The sequence below is a fragment of the Anas platyrhynchos genome, chromosome Z (genome assembly GCF_047663525.1).
Source record: "Anas platyrhynchos isolate ZD024472 breed Pekin duck chromosome Z, IASCAAS_PekinDuck_T2T, whole genome shotgun sequence".
NCBI classification, from domain to species: domain Eukaryota; kingdom Metazoa; phylum Chordata; class Aves; order Anseriformes; family Anatidae; genus Anas; species Anas platyrhynchos.
The window spans coordinates 497,583-519,230 of NC_092621.1; the positions used below are offsets into that span (position 1 = coordinate 497,583).

Here is a 21,648-nt window from a genome sequence, read left to right on the forward strand (position 1 = left end):
AAATCTTTTCTTCAAGGCAGTTTGTTCCATGATGTAACTAAGATGCTGTTTTGAAGATACTTTTACCGGTGTGCTCAGTTTTTCCTAAGACCATCAATTACTACTCATCCATATAAATGAGTCAGATTACTTTGAACTAACAAAAGATTACAGTAATAGAGATGTATTCAGAAAGAACAGCGTGTCACGTACAATCAAAGAACTCAGTTGTTCCCCATTAGAATCAGGAGTGACCTGAAGTCTTCTGCTCAGTTCCTCAGACAGCTCCTGAGGACTGGTACGGGATACTGGTGATGCAGGAGGTGGTGGCAATGACAAGCTTAAGGAATCTCCACTTGCGCTTGCCTCCTCTGAAATGGTTTCCCAAGGCTGACAAAAGAAAAGGAACTAAGTTAAGTGTTTGTAAAGACAGACCAAGTGTCTCCTTTGCCTTCCAGATGACTACCTGATTGTGACAAACACAGGTGTGATAATCAGCCTTAATATTTAATTAAATAAACCAATCCATAGAACATACATACAAACATCTTCAGTATAAAGGGAAAAGATTTTCTTCTTGTCTTCAATGTGGTGATGAAACAATGCTTTATGATTCAATACAGATGCAAATGAAAAGATGTATAAAAATCAGCTATCACTAAATAAAATCTATTAGAAATTTTTGTTCAAAATTTAACTAATTCTGCACTCTTACTAAAAACCTGTAAGAAACAACTCTCAATTTTAATTTAGAACAAAATGCATAATACTCATAACTACCTGCAAATAAAATATTAACGGATGATGAGCACAGTAAGAGCTTCCACAACCTTTTTATTGCTCTGAAGAGCATTCAGTGAATCAAAACTTTCACAAAGAATTTTGCCTGTGATTCTCATAATAAAATATTCCTCAAGGTTGAATGGGATTATAAGCTTTGCACAAAAAGCTCACCTAGGTGTACAAATATTTATGAAACTTCATTTAGTTAGTCTAGCTGTAAATTAAACAAACATGCTGATTACTAAGATCTCAGAGTTTCAAACAGAACAAAGCACTTAGGGTAGAAAAAACAGCTTCACTTTCTTCTAAATCAAGATGCTAAAGAACACTGAAGCAAACATCTATTCTATTCAGCACATTTCACTTCTTTTTACGACTCATTTCATTGTTATTCAAAGCAGAATATTGAAAGTGTTTTTATCAACTTATATACAACAAGCAATGCTTGGCATTATAAATGATTGTCCTTGCACTTACATGGTATTTATAGTGCATACACTACCAGTCACCCACAAACGCGTATGACCTTGAAAGTATAGCTCTGTCTAGGATTTTTGCTGTGTCACTAATATTTAATTCAGGCAATTTCCATAAAATATTATGCATGTTGTATATTAATTAGCTTACAAAGGAGAAACACTCTGGCTTGAAGTTTAGTTAAATTCTTAAAAGCAAGACCTTTATATACCTCAGGAATGTCTCCGCTCTCCATAGGTTCTGGTTCCAAATCCTCACTAATGTGTCTCCGAGAGCGAAACCGTCTATGGGCTGCTTCTTGGTTTATTTGTCTGATGTTGTTATCTGAATCAGATCCCACATCACTGGATAGTGGGGAAAAGAAAGAAGGAAGGGGAAAAGTACAAGAAAACAATGAATATTAAACTAAAACACCTACTTCTTCATCCATTGCTTCCAAAACCTCATTAATGCTTTTGATTATAGTATAAAATCCATTACTCTTGCATATGTCAGGCTTCATAAATAGGAAACAGTTTAATCCTTTAGTTTAAATAAAATAAAACTGGAAGCACTTCACAAATGTCATGTAATACTGGAAATTAACATTCTTTGCACATCAAAGTTGGCACAACAGAAAAATTAAGTCCCCACTCTAACATACTAGCCCATTATTACTCATTGTGACCCAGGATAACCAGACTCAAAATACAAATGCATGTGACCTTGAAAGTATAGTAGCAGACACTGAGGCCTCCACTTTATATACACATCTGATGATGCTTTCTAGCCATGACTAATTGGTTATCTGTCAGTTAAAAAGTTGTGAAGCCATGTACTCCTTGTTTCATTTAACATAATCAGAACACAAGGAGGTCCTAAATTAAATAATTTATAAAATTAAATTTTTATAGATGCTTACGGACTGTTACCAACCAGAACAGTGGTAGTTGATGAAAAAGTAAAAGCTGCGTAGTAAATAGCTCAGCATTTACAAAAATATTTCAGAACCTTCAGAATGAAATTTAATTAAATTCTAAGATAAACACATCAGACAAAAAGAACAAACAGTGCCATAAATACAGACAACACACATTTGCGTAATTTAACTATGAATATGAACATTCAAGAAGGAACAAGCATCACTTATTAGAAGCAATAGTGTAAGAATAGTAGCTACTCTAAAATAATGCAAGATGTTTGAATAATGCATGATTTCAGTATAACTCTTAACATTTTTGATTAAAACATACTATTTAAAATGTAAACTTGCTACACTACTGTAACTCTAATTATAAGCAATGTGTAATGAAAGTTTGAACAGGAGCTGCACATTAGCACAAGCGTACATAAGCAATGAAGTCTACACACTGAAGAGTAAAGAGGATCTCTTCAAAATCAATCAGTTTAACTCAATCAAAACTTAATAGACTTGAAATGCTTGTGTGTTGTTTTTTGTTTGTTTGTTTGTTTGTTTTTAATACCCTTTCAACAGTCCCTGCAGAGGAATTTATTCCTTTTAAATTACTTACTGAAAAATTCCTCATCTATCTCCCAATATGTGAAGGTACATATTAATTTCTCTTCCACCTTCAGATTCCCTAGATTTTCCCAGAATACTTATGTGTATATCTGATTTGCTTGGTGTGGGGAAGTCTCTTTATATTCTTTAAAAAAGATGTTTCATTTTTAACTGAAGCTCTGCAAACTTTGGTTCTCAATTTACCAGAATACCTGAAAATTTTCTCATAGTTTCAGATAGGTAGCAGTTAGCACCAGAATCAAAATTAGTTTGTTACTCAAAAGAAAAGCATGCCTTTACAAACAGCTTTGTAAAAAATGTGCTTAAACTTTTTCCAACCTGGAATTCAAATCCAAAACAATAATGTTTGTTGGAAAAAAATCACTATCCTGACAGATAATTTTTCACTCACCCGTAAAACATTTATCTACACTGCCACTTACATTAAACTTGGTCGATGCCATTGAGTAGTTCTGTTGTTATGGTTGACATAGTAAGTCCGCCCCAGGTTGTCAACCTTTTCTTCCCATCCAGGAGGCAGTGGAGGAGGTGGTAACTCCTCCTGACGCTGAGATGCAGAGTCATTGGAATCAACCACGTCCCATCCATGCTTAGGAATGAAAGAAAAAAAAAAGATTATAAACTTTGAGTTAAAGAGAAGTTGTATTACTGTTGCTTACATTACTGCATGGGTGCAGATTCAGATTTTTTTTCCAAAGAGAAGTTAAAAATTACTTAAATCTCAACCATACACACATAAACTCCATGGTTATAGTGTGCACTACATTTCTATGATTAAAACAACAACAACAACAACAAAAACCACTAAAATTCTACCAGTTTATTAAAACAGGGATTCCTAGACTTATTTGGGCAGGCACTCTGCCTGGTGGTGGCCAGGTGCAGATTTTCAGTCATGAAGCCAAACAGAACCAACTGCTAACTTTTGAACTCAAGCTGTGACCTTTTCTTCATGAAGCATAATCCTTCATTTTTCCTTTCTCTTTCCCAGCTGCTATTTTCTTAAAGCATATGGGAACTTCTATTCACCACATCTATTCTATCCTTTTGTCAAATTCAGCTGCAGCTTGCCAAATGGTCTAAAAGTTATTGACAGCAGCAAAAAAGCTATGCAAAAGCAGGACACCATACAGATGTGCAGATCATTCAACCATACCTCTTCTGGGAAAATAAACAAACCTAAAATCAATATTATTTCTAAACATATTCAATAACTTCACTTACACCACCACCACCACCCTATATTTTACTCCTGTTTCATAAGCATATCCCAAAAGACTTTAATATGTAAATCTACTTGAATTCAAACTGAAATCTAATTGCCTTTGTGGATTCTTTCTAGGTAAAATATCCTCACTTATGTAAGATTCAACAGGCATAAAATGCTACCTTACTGTAATTCAACTATAGTTAAAAATATTCCTTCCCCATTAGTCCTCAAAAACTGAAGTATAAAATTAAGGAATAGTTGTAAGTGTGTTGATAAAACAAAGCCTAAAAGAATTTCTTTACTATTGACTTACTTGAAATGCTGTTTTCACAGGACACTACTAGAGCCTTGTGGCGTTACCTTATGTATATAAGTCAGGAGGATCTTGACTTAAGTTGATTCTTTTTATTTGAAGTATCAAAGAAAATTCAGATTACATTTAGAATTTGGCAATTTCTAGGAAATACGGATTATATATGGAATACAATTCAGATATACGGATTATTGATTATTTTATATAAATACTTGATTAGGGAGGTATTGGGGAGGTATTGGGGAGGCAAGGACAATCCCCACACATGGACTGTATATCTCGAAACAAGACACTGAAACTCATGATAAGGAAGCGGCAGACGGACAGAGAAACAAACGTAAGGACTATAAATCTCAAAACTGGACATTGGAATTCATTATAAAGATACAACAAACGGAAGAATTGGCAACAACCAGCTCTCGCAATTAAGAAACATGCCAATTCAGCAGATTCCTGACCAAAGGTGAAAAGTACACTGTGAGGAAGACTCGGGGTCTTCCTCCCAGAGACCCCTGCCCACGTCCCAAAGACCCCTGCCCACAATTCTTGGGAGGCTCTACGCAGGCGCAAGGTGCCAAAAGGCTAATTAGCATGAGAAGCGAGGGAAGGCGGGGATAGGTAATGCATATGTATAGGCGCTTGTAGAATATTGATAGATTGATTGTATAAATTCAAGACTGCTTTCCGCTTTGGGTATGCACGATAGGTGGAGAGATCCCCCGTGCATCCAGCGCTGCAATAAAGAATATACCACTTAAAGGAATTTCGGCTTCGATCTTTGAATCATACTATATATTTATGTGACACACATAAAACTTTTTGGATTCTATATGAATTCATATACGAAATTATAATACAATACGTACAAAGTATAGACAAAATACAAAAGTACTTATACATGAACACACTCACTTTTTCATATGAGAGAGAGAAAAAAAATGGTTTTGAACCTGTAAACTGCCTTCATAGTAATAAGAGACTCAACACCCTGCCATAAGGTCCAGACAAAGCATGGTTTTGGCTGGATATGCTGATAGGCTGGATAGCCTGATAGGCTGCTTTAACATGTGCAGATCAACGACTGCTAAGAAACAGCTCTGCTGCCTCTGTACCATGACCAAGGCAGACCCTCTGAAAAGCAACCTCCAGAGAAGAAAAATATAGCTTGGGATGAGAGCCCTTATTCTCAAGTTACAGGCAACTGTTGTGCATTATTAGTAAAGCAAACTTGGGCTAACATCCACTTGGTCAACTCTAAACGCAGTAATTCTTAAGATGCATGATGGCTGATAAGAGTGCTGAGAAATCTTTAAACCTGCTGTGCCTCCATGAGCTGTATTCTCTGTAAAGCCAGTGCTGCCAAGAAATGAAGAAAAGCGTTTTGACGGCTACCTTGAAATGGCTTCTCAGGAAGAGGTACTTATATATTTAATACAGACCATCATGTTTATGTCACATATAAATTACCTGGATAGACTTCTGAATTCTTCTGCCCTCTTTGCATGACTTATAAGGTCTTCAGAATGTTCATAAAAATGAAAAAAATACCACCATAACTGAGTAAGACAAACTTTAGAATTCATTGTGCCACTTGAAATACTTTGATGTACTTGAAATAGTAGAGAAAACATCACCCTACAGCTAAAAAAAAAAAAAACACACCTGTGTGCATGTGTTTGGGAGTAAGTTGCTACCAACATTGTTATCAGCATTTTATATTTCAAAAATGTAACTTTTTCTATAATTATATTTTTAGATCTCTAATAATTTGAATACCTCAACATGTATAAAAATGACAAAAAGAGGTTATCAACTAGTGAACTCTTGATTAAGTGTCTTACCTCAGATTCATCCCTTTGATCATTTTCTTCATCTTGACCACCATTTTTAGGCATATAAGCCATCTTCAGTCTCAAGAAACCCTTTACACGAGATTTGTGGCTACAAAACAAAGAAAAGCATTTCATTCAATAGCCCTTAAATAGTTGCAAATAATAAATCTCGAGGTAAGAAATGTTTTAAAACACAAAGGTCTTCCCCCTCACCTTCTTGGTCTGAGAAGGAAATCCTTAAACGTGTATGGCCTTTCCATGGTTGGGTCTTCAGTCTACAAGTATTTAAGAAAATAGCACATTACAGGGCTTTCCAACAAGTACAGAGATCTATAAAGAACATTCACATCACAGACCAACTAAAACTGCTAGGGAGGATTTGTTCCAGTGACAAAGTTACAGCTGGCAGACCTGCTACAGTATAATTACAGTGGGTGGATGTTTAATATATAGCTGCGGAAGAGGTCCACTAGATGTCACTGCAAATACCAGTAACGGGCTGAACCAAGCCTTGTTTGTAAGTGCACAGAAACGTTTGTAAATGCACAGAAACGTTCGTAACTCAGTGAAAGCTGGGAAAGACCCAGTAAACAACCCCTCTCCAACTTGATGCAGTCACCCAACAGCATCGTCAGAGAAGGCTGCATCCACTTGAAGCAGTATTTTGACTGCACTTTAGAAAGCTGTTAAATAAAATATTCTTCAGTTAGCTTTCATTTTTTTATTTCAAAACTGTTGAAACTTTCAAAACCTTCAGTTAAGACTATATGAATTATGAAATTCTGTATGAAGCAGATTTGTAATACTATCAGGCCGACAGATCACATTTTCTGATTTCCACTTAATTATGTTTCACAAAGCCTTAAATCTTAAAAACTTTCTATTGCATAAGAATTTCAGCTTCTTTATCAAGGTAAGTTACATCCATCAAGTCTGTGAGATCAGGCACTTTATAGGTACAAAACTAGAGATTTAAAAATGAGAAGGTAAATAAAAGAACCAGAGGCCCATATACAAGTCTAATCTTTGGACTGCTTGGGGCACATTAACCTGTTGTACCATTGGGGCTGACAGATTGGAAGCATGAGCTGTGTAACACTGAAAAAGTAAGCACGTTACCACACATGCTCCAATAGAGACCTGAGATCTAGTACCTTGGATTACCATGAAACTTTCTCAAAATGAGCACCAAGGTAGCAGGAATGTTGCTCCTTTCTGCCACCTACTAAAAAGAAATGGTGGTACATCTAGAAATCCCTTTCCAGCCCCATCCTTAAAAACAACAATACTTTTTGTGCCCCATTCCTCTACTAAGCCTTTATAAACACAGAATAACCTGCCTCCCGGATTACTAATCAGTAAAAGCTTTATTGTCTGTGGTATTTCAAAGTCAGTAAGTAATAACTTCAAAATGAAGCCTAACTCCTGATCTCAGATTTTATATCAAATAACATACAGTCTTTCACGGAATGAACTCTTATCCTGCAAGGCATTTCCTGCATTAGGTTTCCACTCAATCTGTGCAAGACAGACTTCCCATTTTCTCGGTGAGATAGTAGATTATAATCAAATCAAGGACTTTAAAAAATGCACGATTGAGAAGTATTGCTTTTTAGTACTCTCATCTGTATGCAACGTGCATTAAAAAAGAAGTTGTTTATTTTAACCAAATATTGCAGATAGCAATTAGATAGTGCCAGAGAAAGCCAGGAGTTTGCCAAACAAATCAGCAACACAGTTAGAATGAGAAAGAAAATATTTTAAATAATTGCTCCATGATCTCTCATGGAGCATACTGGAAGGATGAATGAGGATAACATTGATTAGAACGTAAAGAATTATAGCATGTTTCCCTGAACACCAAATGAGTACACACACCTTGATGAGCACGATGTAAGTAACTGACGCAGAGCGTGAGAACAGCCCATGGGAGACACTGCTATGTTAGAGCCAGAAACAGAACGAATGACAGCTCTGAGATGTGTATTACAAGTTTTCCAGGAGAAATTTTGGAGAAAAAAAAAAAAGTTGCTTCTGGAGCTAAACAAATTATCTGCAAATATGGAGAGTGAGGAAGGATTTTGTACAGGACTCACATTTACTTTGTAGTGAGCCTCAATGGAAGGAAGCGGGGAGTTCTGGACTACATTTTCTCATTTTAGATAATGGAATTTATTCTTCAATGGCAGCAAAGGAGCTCAACCAGACAATTTGCATTTTCTATTTAAAGACAGCAGAAGACTTAAAAATAATTTGAAAGAGTCAGTTTAGCGTTCCACTGTTTAAACAAGAGCTAGAATGTGAGATGCACGCTGAAGTGCGAGGCAAGTCCCTGGGGAGAGGACAGTAGGGCTGTCATCTGCCTACAGAATGCTGACGGAAAGCAGAAAGCTGCCAATTCCTCCAAAGAGCTCACAGCCTGTGACATGCCTCTAGCTCTACCTCAACTCTTGCTGATGATTTTTAATTATTAAAATAACGTTTACTAAAAAGGAACTGTAAAATGCTACCTGACTGCAAAATAGACATGCACTAATACGTCCCTCATCATTTTCTCCTTTGGAGCACCGTGTCTGCAGTACACGTGCAGCTTCACACTGGGGAATCTCTCTACAGTTGTGTATCTGCTGCTTTGAGAGAGAGAATGTCTGCACACATGCATGTGTGTAAATGGAAGTATACACACAAATACGGACACAATAATACTAAAAAATGTTGCTATTATGCTAGGGAATGGAATAATGCTTTTTTCATCAGAATACATTTCTGATCCTTCCATCATATTCTTCAACTATTGCAGTTTATAAGCCAACAACAACAGTGTTATGACTCAAGATCAACCATAACAGACATATCCAAATAAGCATCACTGTGAAAGTCACTGCAAAGCCATTTTCCTCACGTAATAACATCCATCAATAGCAAGGGGTCAAATTCAGGCAAAAATAACAATGCTCATGCTCCATGAGTACTCAATGCTCACGACACTTTAATTTGATGTAAATGTTTTTCAATAACTTCCAACATTCCTGTGTTAACCCATTCAACTATACAAATAAAAACAAATTCAAGTTCACATATCTGGTGATGACAAAGAGAGCACACAGAGACAAAAGCACTGCTTACCGGGAGGTGGCTAAGTGGCACATCCACCTGACCCAGGAAGTCGTCTCTAGTCTGTCAAATAGAAGAAAAAAAAAAGAGAGAAGTCTTTTTACTCCTAAAATTTTTACATCAGTAAAGCAAAAATTTATAAACAGTAATCCAAGGACAAGGAAGCAAGAATAAAGATGGTTTGGTACCATTATTTTTGCAATTACTGGTTTCTACCCCTTTATTGTTGCGCATTATCAGTGGTTACAATTAAGCTATTTCAGCAGAGCATTTATGTGACACTCCAAAATGCCTTCTTAGTCCACAGCATCTATGTTAAGCACTGATGAAATTCAAATGTTTCCTGTGCCAACTCATGTATAATTCAAAGCACAAAATAATAATAATCCACTCTTTGCATGAATTATAGTCTCCATCCACATTTGAAAAAGCAGAGTGAAATTACAGTTCACCACGTAGTTGAAACGTTCATGTCAAAGCTTGGTGACTTTTTGACTTGTACGGTAAGGAAAACGTTATATGCACATGTAACGGGTATGGGAGGGGGAGCCTGACATCCAATCGGTGAAGAGAGAACTGCATGAATTGTAAACATTTTTCCCCAAATAAAAAATTATCATTTTATCAAAGAGAAAACAAAGTATTAGAACGTATTAAAAAAAAAAAAAAAAAAAGTAGAAACTGCTGTTGCAGTGACTAAGCACGCTGACTTTGCAAGGAACAGTTAGGAACATCTCCTAGAGGCAGCCCTTAGGGAACTCCCACCGCTCCCACTTGCCGAGCTGACCACTCGTGCAGCACTTCAGGCTTGGCTCCTGGATGTGGCTACGCCAGCGTTCAGGCCACACTGTGCCACCACAAGATACTCATGCACATGTATGCAGACCATGACTGCTACTTTTCCATATTTACTTAAATAGAAGTCAAAAACTGCCCAAAACATGACAATGTTCTTTGCTGCAGGCTCGACCGGTGCTGTGTCTCGGAGCGAGCAGCCCAAAGGCGCTGCTGGGAGGCAGCAGTGGGAGCCGGCCTCCAGGGAAGGCAAGGAAGGCATCCCAGCTGCCTCCCAGCTGCCTCCCGGCCCGCCATGGCACAGGTTGGCTTTGGAGCGAGCACTGCCAGCAACCACCTGAAAACTTCCAGGTCTCAAGGTTCATGTTAGCTATCTCATCTTTCAATGCTCAGCGGTGCTTAAGGTGCTCAGACTGGACCATATGCAGTGGCCAAGTCACCCATTCACACCCACCGCTTCAGACAGCGCAGAAATTCCCACAAGGTTTCTCAGCGCCCTTCCAGCAACACCCTGACAAGGGCTGACAGAGGGAAAGGAACGTGACAGAGCAGCAGAGATGCACAAACTAAGGATAAACTTTGAGAGGGAGAACATGCTCCATTATCATTCACTTCACGCTTCAGTAAAACCTAGAAAGAAATAGCTCTCAATGATTTTCTCACAAAACAGTAACGTCTGTTCTTGAGATGTCTGTCCAATCAATACATTCAAGAGCAGTAGATATATTTTCAGTAGAAAATATTTGCATGCTGACTGGACTGGGATTTCTTTAAAAACTTTGTATCCTTAAAGCACTGCTCAGGCATTGTCTTTATCGTTTAGAGACACCTCAAAGCTAATTCAGCATTTTTTCACAAATCACTAGTTTTTACAATTAACAGTTTCACCGAAAGAGCAGACAAAGCTGCAAATTCAACTAAACCTCAGGGGCCATTTTTCTTTAAAAACTGTCAGGTAAGTTCCATCCGATTTAACACATCCCATACGCAAAGCAGAAATGCCGAGCACCTCCCTGCTTGAATCACATACAGGTGGATCTGATGATCTTCCCTGCCGGTAAGTAACAGAGGGCAACACAGGAATAAAACCAAGGAGAACACAGGCGGCACAGTTCGGCACCGCACGGAGAGATTCCCTCCTGCCCCTTGGTGCTGCACCTCCTCAAAGAGCCACGTGTCCCAGGAGCTCGCTGGCAGCGCCAAGTCCCCAGAACGTGCTGGAGCGCTGTCCCACGGGACGTGGCGCTGAACGAAGCACACGCTCCGAGCAGACAGGTGATGAGATGGGAGAACCAGGGGCAAGGTCCCCGCCATGGGGAGGCCGAGCCCTACAACAAGGACACTGCATGTAAGGCAACAATAAGTTCGTAAAACAGTAGCAATGAAGCAGAAAACATCAATTCTTGCAGCTTATTAACAACTTGGACAACGAAGAGAATACTTTCTTATAGACTGAAAAAGCGTACTTAATACAAATACATCATGTTTCCAGTGCTATGCACTCATGCACAAATGAAAAATAATTCCCTTTCAAATTAATTAATTTTAAAGCCAGAATTAAACCCTGTATTTGCAACCCATGTCTAGCACCATTTTTTGTCCTATTTTAAAATGATTTAAATTTGACTATGATGCTTCCAAAGGAATAAAATTTTGGCAAGAGATGAGATAGAAAGTAATTAAATAGCATATACGTATTTGCTTTATGAGCCAGTCACCATGCCGGATTTATGCTTGGTATTCATTAATCTTCTAAGATACTGGTTTTCATAACAAAGCATATTGCATTAATCAAAAATCAACTGTCTGTCAGGGAAAACAATTTCTGCCAGATACTGTTAACGATACCAGATATCAGCCCTAGTGAATCCCAAATAACCTGCTGCTTATTTATAACCACGCTATGCACAGAATTCCAGGAAGTGCATGCTGCTCCTTTGAAGCCAAGTTTACATATTTCTCATAGCAAAGCATTACATTTAGTATTAAAATTAATATTTTATATGATAACATAACAAAAATGCTGTTTCTGCCACAAAGAACATCAAGTGCTACTGTCCCCAAAGCATGGACGCACGCTGCTGTGCTATAAGCTCACGTAGCAATGCAAAAAGAGTGCCTGCACCACGGAGCCTGTCTTTTCCCAATTTAAGTCAAAACAGCTAACGTATTTTTAATTATGGAATTTTGATTATTACCCTTCTTATCAGCTACCAGAAATAACTGGTAACAGGTATTGCTCTTTGGGAATTAACATGTTCCTCCCTTACTACTGCCAAATAGCAAGTACATTCAACATCCCACTTCAATACAATTACCCCAATATCAACTAATCAGAAAAAAAACTACGTATACCTATTCCTAGATCTATTTATGCAGCTTTTCATTCAAGAAAAATGCAGCTCGTGCACATGGAAAACGCTCTTCACGGTCCAAATACGAAGCAGATAAGTATTTAACGCTAGTAAAAAGATAACTGCATGGAAATTCTCTTTGAAACACCACCTGAGCTACCATAAAGATGCTTTTATCACCGGGTCAGAGAATGCATCAAGTGGAAGATGCCTTGAAGACAATTTCTTCAGCCAGGTGACAGACGCTCCAACCAGAGGAGGCTCTCTACAGGACCTGCTGCTCACTAACACAGATGATCTCATCAGGGAGGGCAGGGCAGAACATTAATTGCCTGATCTAGTTCGCTATGTGACTCTATAAATAATTTAACTGGAATGACTGAGGAGAATGGATGGCACAGCAAGGAGGTAGGAACTCGAGCGAGAGGGCCAGGACAGGCGTGTGTTGGGAAAGCTCACCAAGAGGTTCCCACTGAACGCTCTTGTGAAACTGTGCCGTTCATTGCCTCTGCCTGGGAACTAGCAACACCTGCAAACCACTACAGAGGTCTCATCATCTGTACGAGAAATTTCAATAATGGACAGAAATGGGGAAAAGATGAATAAAAAATAAAATTGAAAGATACAGCAGAATTCATGTTGCTTCATGTTGATTCTCATCCGTGATGTGGAGGTGAGTCCTGATCAGCTGTGGTTATCACCAGTCCCTCAGAAGTTCAGAGATGTTCTGGTTCTCTAGCCAAATCCCACACTGGATAGAAGCACTCCACCCACCTACAATTCCCTTGGCATTTTCAGTTAATCACGGTGCTCCCAGCTTCCCCCCCTTAAAAATTGTTGTGTACTATTTCTGTGCGCTGTTTCAGCAGATGCTGCATTCCAGTCCTGGTATTGCTTGATTTCGGAGCTGGGTGACACAACCCCTGTAGTAACTTTGATGGCACAAACAGAGTGAGGATGTGCAGAGCCCACGTTATCTTTGAATTCTATTCTAAATAGATGAAAGGTATGTTATTTCCAGTCTTTTCAAATCCCTGACAGACTAGCAGGGTGACACCTCACATGACAAGAACAGCCGTGTGAAAGATGCTCACATGAACATAATTCAGTGATGAGGGACCACAACATGGGCAGGAATGGGACACCTGTGCAGGCACTGATGTGATGGACACGCTTCCAGGGCCAGGCCATGAGAAAGGCTGGGTGGCATTGAACTGATCCGAGACCAAACTCTCCCTCAGAAGTGCACAGGCTGGACCAGTGCATGCAGGGAGAAGGCGGCAGAATGGTGTATGTGCATTTCTGCACAGTACTCATCTGCCTTAACCGAGTGGCAGAGGAAGAACGTGAATGCAAGACCTGCAAGCTGCAAACAGAGGGCTACGTGAAAAGCTAAGAGAGGAGTTGCATTGTTCAATCAGTTCTCACGTGTTTGGTGAAACAAGGGGTCAGATCTTTATCTTCTGTTGTTATTTTCTCATCTTTCTTTCATGCCTAAGAACAGGAGCTCCTGGTGGGGGACTGGGAAATGCAGTGCACTGCTGTGACATGCCCTGGTGTGTAACCAAAGAGGGCTGAGGGGCTATAATCATTAGGGGACGATTTTAACAGTGGCAGCCTTAGTCACGAAGAACGATCAGTATGTCAGCATCCATCATCCCCTCACTGTGCAGGAGTACACGAGGCTTTGGGGAGATACAGTCAAGCTTTAAGCTGATGTTTTCTACAAGTCAGCAGCTAATGAGGTGGTATAAGCCTGGGGAAACTGGCAAAATAAACTAAACCAATGACAAAAAAGGGAGGTCGTGAAGAGGTGATTATCACAATTGAGCAAACTCAGCTGCCAAGTTATTATAAAACAGTATAAAATTAAGCAAGAATTAAGCAAATTTTGCTTATGCATTACTTGGGCCCTGCACTTGAGAAATGATATATCACTGCCAAGTGTCACTGAAGCCCTTCCCAGAGTTTTAAAGACTTGCACCTCTACAGCACTACATCTTCACAGCATAAATACAATAGAGTTGCACATACCAAAAGTGAAAAAACAACTCAAGAGAAGAAAACACGTAGTAGCTTTAGATAAAACTACACAAGATCAGATATTTTACCTGGACAGAGAGCTCTTTTCACCTCAATTAACAAACTAAATATATTACACAGTGTTGTAACAATGAAGCGAAATCCTGCTTTTGTCACTTCATGAACAAAAACAGTACTGGTTTTCTAATTTTTTGTAGAAAAGTGATACATTTTTGCAGAAGGAGACACAGGTAAGTCAGGCCTGACTTGCCTTTGGTAACTTCTCCTGGCTTTTCCCAGTTTCCAGCTTCATTTGGCTTGGAACACCTTCCAGGCAGACTCATTCCTGTGCTTTCCCAGGACTGAGGCCCTGTAGTTTCCAGGTCCTGTTTCTATCCATTTGATGGAACTTGTGGTCTCCATCGCTGACCTTCACATGCTCAAACATCTCTCATACATGAAGTGCAACTCCAGCTCCTCTTCTTCCCTTCCATTTTTCAGAGGGAGTTTGTAGCCATCCACTGTTTTCCCACCGCACCACTGTAACTCCCGCAACATCATACCTGTGCCTGGGCACGCAGCTCCCTTTTCCTCCCCCAGATGATGTGGGCTGGCATAGACACACTTGAGGTGGCAAGGCTCAGGGTTCTTGCCTTTGGAGAGGGCTGGGGAGCAGGAGCAGTCCTGCTGGCAAAGCCTCAGCTCGGCTGTAAGCACGGTATGCACGTGCAGTGCAGAATCGTAAACTGTGGTTTCGATTAAGGAGGAAAACTCATGTACCAGTCAAATGAGATGATTTGTCTATTTTCAATCTCTCCTTGCTACCACAATAATGATTAAAAAAAAGCCTAAAAGAAAACCAGTCACTGACTCTACATTTTGTAGGAAATGGAAGACTTTACTTGTAAAAATTGTTCCTGTACCAAGCATTTATTAAAAATACGTTACAAAACTAAGTCCACACTTTTTACATACAGCTCATGCTTTATTTCTAGAGTTTAAAACACGACAAAGAACGAACTAAAATTAAGAGAAGGGATATTTAATGCTAAAATAATTAGATTAGAATTATAATCTATTACTGAAATTATTAGAACTTCTGATTTAGAAGGTGACATTTTCAATTGTATTCAAATGCTGACAAAATAGGCATTCGGAAATCTGAACTTAGTGTTCCTAAAAGCACAAGCACCACAGAGCAGTAGGCACATCACTTCTAATGAACTGCTTTCACACGTGGAAAGGCATTTAGTTGCATCTGTTAGATTCTTTAAATATGCAATACTATCCTATTTTTCACCTAACATCTGAAAGGTGCATTTTTTGTTTTTAATCTACCTCTTTTTTGCACTATATCTTCTGTAGCATAACTCATTCAGTGTTTTTAAAAATTTGAAGACATTTCAGTAATGCTTTGTACATAGCAAAGTAGCTCAGGAAACAATATTTTACATCGCAGACTTAAGTTTTGTTGTTAAACGGGAATGCACTGTTTATTTATTTTTAAATAGCTCTGTTGAAGAAGGGTCTACATGAAATTTTGATTTGGAATCAGAATTTACTACCTAACAATAATATAAAGTTAGTTCAGTGTTTGTGTTCAAGGCATACAATACTGCAATGCATAAAATGAACCACAGAAAAAAACAGAAGGCATTCTAGTGGCTATGCTTTTTCCTATTCCAAACCTGTCTTAAAGGGAAGGTACTACAGAAAGACCAGAACTTCACGCATTTCCTAAACAATTATCTTGACACTCATTTGTGCAGTAATGAAAGAATATTCACTGTTCCTCTAGCAGCCCTCACACAAATTTAATACTAGAACAGCCATTTCGGTTAGTTATATTTTAGTTTCCAGAATATTTTCTTTCTCACTGCAAACTCCTGTCTGTTGTGGCGACACGTTGACCTGAATCATGCCTTTAAATCGCAGGTTGGGTTTTTAAGGAGTTACTGGGAAACAGTAAATTAAAAAACACAGGGCGAACCAGTAGGTTTCTATGTATTATTCTGTATGCACTAATGATACCCCCTGGAATACTGCTGCACATCAGAATGAATTTATTCTCATTCAGCCCGATCTATCACATTACGACTTCATTACTGTAACCCCTCTGGTATCGTTTCCACCCATTAGGAATAGTTAATGAGAAGACACCGCACAATCGGTTCCCAGGATATTACACACACTTGGGCACGCCTGCTCAAGGCTAAGTCTTATCTCTGGCAAGATGATAATGCGTAACACCCAGACAGAGGCCCTTCACAGATTAAGCTAGAAATAAAAGACACAGAGTCACAGTTTCAGAGAGGAGGCAGCAGTGCTCCCTAACAGTCACAGCTGAGCGAGAAAAGCCTATTTCCTAGGGAGCACGGACAACCCTGACAACTAGATCCTTAATGAAATGGATTAAGTAAGCTGCAGTACATAAGCATAAAATATTTAAATTTTAAAATATTTGTCTTCTGTTGCCACTGCTTATTTAAACCCACTCAAAGCCATCAAGCACTTACACCAAAATCTGATACATTACTGAAATATGAGTAACACCCACCCCAAAACTCTGGACAATGCCAGAGAAAAGACAGCAAGTTCAAGATGTATTCTACATTACACTGAAACAGCTTCCTTGTTAGATCCCTCCTGTAGTTAAGCGTATGACAGAGGAGTGCTAAAACAGGCTCCTGTTGCCTCCCTCTACAAGGGCTCCCAGAGCTCTCTCTACCTGTGGCACATGAGCTGAGGGGAACCTGCTGGTACCCGGTGCTCGCAGCCTCCGGGAAGAGGCAGCTCTGCATGGGGACAGGCAGCTCTGTGGGTTGGCGCGAGCAGAGCCCGTGCCTGAGAGATGCTCAGCACAGGCCTGAGCCAGGTGAGGGTTGGGGAAAGAGGAGCAGAGTTGCTGTGCTTAAGGGGAAGGATGGGCAGAAAGTCTCAAAGAAACTGAATGCAATAGGACAGACCCTGTCCCTTGTTCCATAAAAAATGAAGGAACAGATGAAAAAAAAATGAAAAAAAAAAATGAAGTCATCTTACTACGAAGCTTCACTATAACTCAGCAATTTACCACCATCCTATCCATTAGTACTCTAAGACCAAAAAGGATTAGGTCACTCAGGACAATTTTTTAGAGCCACTAAAGTTGAGTGTCTGTTGTGCTCTTGAAATTAAATATGTATTGCCACTGGTACAAAAAAGGGACCAAAACATTTTTCACACTATGCATGTTTGAGACTGCACAGGATTCAGTAGGGAATCACAATCCCTCATATCCAACAGAGAAAAAATTATTCAAATTCTATATTCTTGTGTATTAAAAAAAAAAAAAAAAGTACTGAATTTAGAAAACAGTTACATTTTAGATAGGAAGCTAACTTTGGTAAAGTCAGAGCAAAATCCAGCCAGGTTTACAGCAGAAGGGTTGTTACAAGGAAGAGATGCTGGTCTCTCTCCAAAGCCCAAACAACTGGACTTCACTGCTTGGAGCTTTCTCAGAGGCTCCAAAATTCTTCATTTGCTCAGACTCATATATATATATATTTTTTTTTAATTGTTTCTTGCCAGGGAGAGGATGCATGGAAGCATACCTCAAGCACACAGCTCTCGTGCAGCAGACCCCACACACGACTGACCAATAGGTATTCCTCACCTTACACCTAGTAATGTACATGCAGCGGGACTCTGATGTTCCAAGCTATGTTGCTGAAAAGTGATGGTGAACAAATGCAGCACAGGACAGAGAAAACACCAACAACTTCTGCTGAGATTGTGTGAAGAAAAAAGACTAAACAGTTATGACATTTCACAAAAATGTGTAAAATAAAATAAAATAAAATACAAAGTATCAGATTCCACAACTGGGGATTGCAATGTGCTCCAATTAAGGGCCAGGGAAATGCTTTTTTTCTTTCAGATATGCAGACTGCCAAAGATCTAGAAGAATGAGAACCCAGGTCAAGTTTCATTCCAGCTGATGGATGTCCAGCACAGAAGGGCAGCTGCCTTCAGCTCCCTCTGTCAGCAAGGAGAAGCAGCTCAGTTGGATTAATGAACTTTTTCATCTGGGCAGACCTCTAACGATGACAAACAAAAGCCTCCAAGGACTGCGTTTCTGTCAGCTAGGTGCCTAAAGTTAGCTGGCATAAATGCAGGACTTGGCACTCTCAAGACAAGAATTCTGTGATGGTCCCCACAGAACTGCCTATTTTATTTAAACTCAGCCCTTGCGTTCTAGCAAGCGTTTGTATTTTTTCCTTTCAAAATTATTCACTGTGCAGGACTGCTGCTCAGATAACTCCCCTTCAGAAACCAGTAATTCACAGAGCCATGGTGAGGGGATTTCTGAAATGAAGCACAACTGTAGCTGGGAACTGCTAATAATGGTAATCACGAGAGGCAGGCTTGGGGAACTCTGCAGTGGTGCACAGATTAAGCCGATTATAAAGAGTATAATTAGCTGGCAAATTGTTCATTAATGCTGCCTTGTGTTGCAGACAATACGAACCGTTCAAATGGCACAGATCTTTTACCTTCTTTCTCTATTACCACTCCTTTTCCCCTCTTCGCTAATCTCCTTATTCTACCTTTTGCTTAAGAAGTCCTACTTTTCCCTTCCTGTTTCTTTTCCTTACCAATAACAGTCTTGCCTTCTATCCAGCCTTTTGGGTTTCAGTATACACCTGTCCTTCCATGACCAATTTTTTTTTGGCATGCATGTTCTTTCTTGGCAGAAAGCACTTAAGAAATATACCCACAGAAAAGCCAAACATTGTACGAGTATAAATGCTCCAGTGTGCTGGAGGGATTCATGTTCTCACTGCAACAAACTCCACTGTTTATAACCCTATAACATCCTGGACAACTGCAGCAATTGAGATACAAGAGCTCAGGAAGCAACATGCAAGTATAACTCTTGCAACCATGCTGAAAAATTACCAAGAGGGTAGCAAATAAAGTTAAAAATTGATACAGTCTCCTCCTAAAATTTTAGCTTTTTCTGCTTATTCTTGGAAAAAACAGCTGAAAAGTATGACAGCAGTCTTTTTTTCCTATGTTGTCTTGACTGTATGCTAAGATTTAACTGGAGGAAGACAATGATAGGTTTAGAGCATGTTGGAATGCAGCTGCCTTTGAAAAACACCAAGAATACTTTACTTCTATGGGAACTGAATGTGGACAAACCTGAGAAAATCCTTAAGTCATAATTAATTATTTCAAATATTTTCTCTTCTATTTTAGAAATATTTCGCTCAAAAATCTATCAAGAATAGAGCTGCTATTTTAATAAGGAGCTCAGAAAATAGAAGGATTAGTTGGACATTGTTATCATAAGGCATAATGTGTATATATATATATTCTGCATGCATACACGCAAGCAAACAAGATGGCATTCTTTGTACATTGTCTAACCACTGATTTTTCACTCTGCAGCTCTTCCTCCTTCACTTGCTGACTTTCTACTTGTTAATAAAAAGTAATGTGCAAGTAGGGATCTGTGGCTAAAGAATCATTTCAGTAGTGAAAAACCAGCCCTTCACAAATAAGCATGCCTTCAGTCACCCGTCACACACAGAGCTCCTTTCGTTGTGCTGATGTAGGATTCCTTTATCCCTGAGTACCATTCCTCAACTTGTTCTCCTGAATACGTGCGCCGCCGTGTACCAACGTCAGAGTAGCAGTAAGATATAACAATAGAACTCAAGGAGATAGAAAAGTCCCCAGTTTTCCATTCTACAGACTCATTCCTGCTCTTTGGTACTCTCTTTAAGCATGCTATAGACCTGGGCATAAAGCCACTATAAACAGTTCAAGGCAGTATGAAAGACCAGTAATCCCCACAGTGCTTTGAAATTCGCTGTAACCTGACCACATAACACAACATACTCAGATGACCAGAGACAGGTTTTGAAAGCCACTAAATGTTTATCTGACCCCTTGTGAACTCTTAAAAAACACTTAGCTGTAGGGGCAAACAACTAACATTTATACAAGCCACGACTCCCACTGAGAGCAGATCTGTTGTGTCCAGCTACCAGAGTCACAGCTCCTCCACCACAAAGCTTAGTCACCTTTCTTTCTGGAGAAGCTGAAGGTGCATCTTCCGTAGCAACATTCTAGAAAACTGCAATTTAAACAAGCCCCAGTAAAATCGTAGAGTCAAGCTTTTGTTTAAAGACTGCATACCAGAGCTCCAGCGACATTTTCAAAACCCTATTCCTCCTGAATGATGTGTGAGTGTCCTATAAATTGCCAGGGATGAAAGGGATCAGAAGTCACATTAAGCACCTTCCCCAAGTATTCAGTTATATTACATTAGTAGCCATCAACATGTTTATCTTGGACCATGATGCAGTCCTTTAGGTATGCAGCTGATGGAAGAACCGTAGACCGAGGTTAAACAAAAGAGAACAGCGACAACGAAAAGAATGGGGAAAGTATCAGGAGGCAGAGAAATGAGATAGCAGTAACGGCAGCACAGAAAGCATGCTGACATTTATTCAGGCAAAATTTTCCAAAGCTACTAAGTAAGTTCTTTCAACAGTCTGATCCCAGTAGTGCTTATGTTCGAGAAGGCATTACACTTGGCAGTATTCGAAGTAATATTTTTGCTTTAATGATTTTCCTAACGGTAAGAGAAAATGCAGCAAATACCTTGTAAGAATTCTGAATGCCACGTGTATCTGACCCGAGAACACAATACCTGCTATTTCTTTGGGCACTGAGGAGAAACTGCCAGGCACTGACCAGAGAGAAATTAGAAGTGCCCTGGGATGAGGTGACTTTGGTTTATTTAATTCTTTAAGAAAAAGATAGTTACAAGTCCATTTTTACAAGTCCATTTAGCTCAGTCAAAAATATTTCCTGTAAGGTCTTTTCGGTGGGTAATTACTCACTTAGGTTGCGGTCAAACAACAGTGTATTTGGTGATACAATTTCTCTGTGTGAAAATTAAAGAACATAAGTAAAAGTTTGTACGGTGTATTACTTTTTTAAACCAGTGACCAATCTATTTTGTTTGTATCCTGCACAGTGAGTTGATGCTTACATATTTACTTTTGATTATAACAAAACAAAATAAAAACAAACAGGAAGGGCAGAGACTGCAAAAATATTTGCTGCAAATGTTTGGTCAGAAAGCTAATTCCCATAAAATTCAGGGACCTAACAAAAGGCAGCAAAGAGTGCTCTCCAGCTCCGAGCTCTCAGAAACTTGAGAGAAGGAGACAGCATTGGCTGTGGAAAGG

At 39.2% G+C, this 21,648-nt stretch overlaps 1 protein-coding gene across 9 annotated transcripts in view; it reads right to left on the reverse strand.

Moving 5' to 3' along the window:
* The window catches only part of NEDD4L (NEDD4 like E3 ubiquitin protein ligase), a 140,227-nt gene that overhangs the window by 31,768 nt on the left and 86,811 nt on the right, over positions 1–21,648 (reverse strand). For all 9 annotated transcript variants that reach the window (XM_027446452.3, XM_027446450.3, XM_027446449.3 and 6 more), the window contains 6 exons: positions 9,243–9,293; positions 6,330–6,391; positions 6,126–6,225; positions 3,184–3,350; positions 1,451–1,583; positions 193–369 (listed from right to left, as the gene is read on the reverse strand). In XM_027446452.3, coding sequence (XP_027302253.1) covers positions 193–369; positions 1,451–1,583; positions 3,184–3,350; positions 6,126–6,225; positions 6,330–6,391; positions 9,243–9,293 — 690 coding nt within the window. The remainder of the gene's footprint in view (positions 1–192; positions 370–1,450; positions 1,584–3,183; positions 3,351–6,125; positions 6,226–6,329; positions 6,392–9,242; positions 9,294–21,648) is intronic.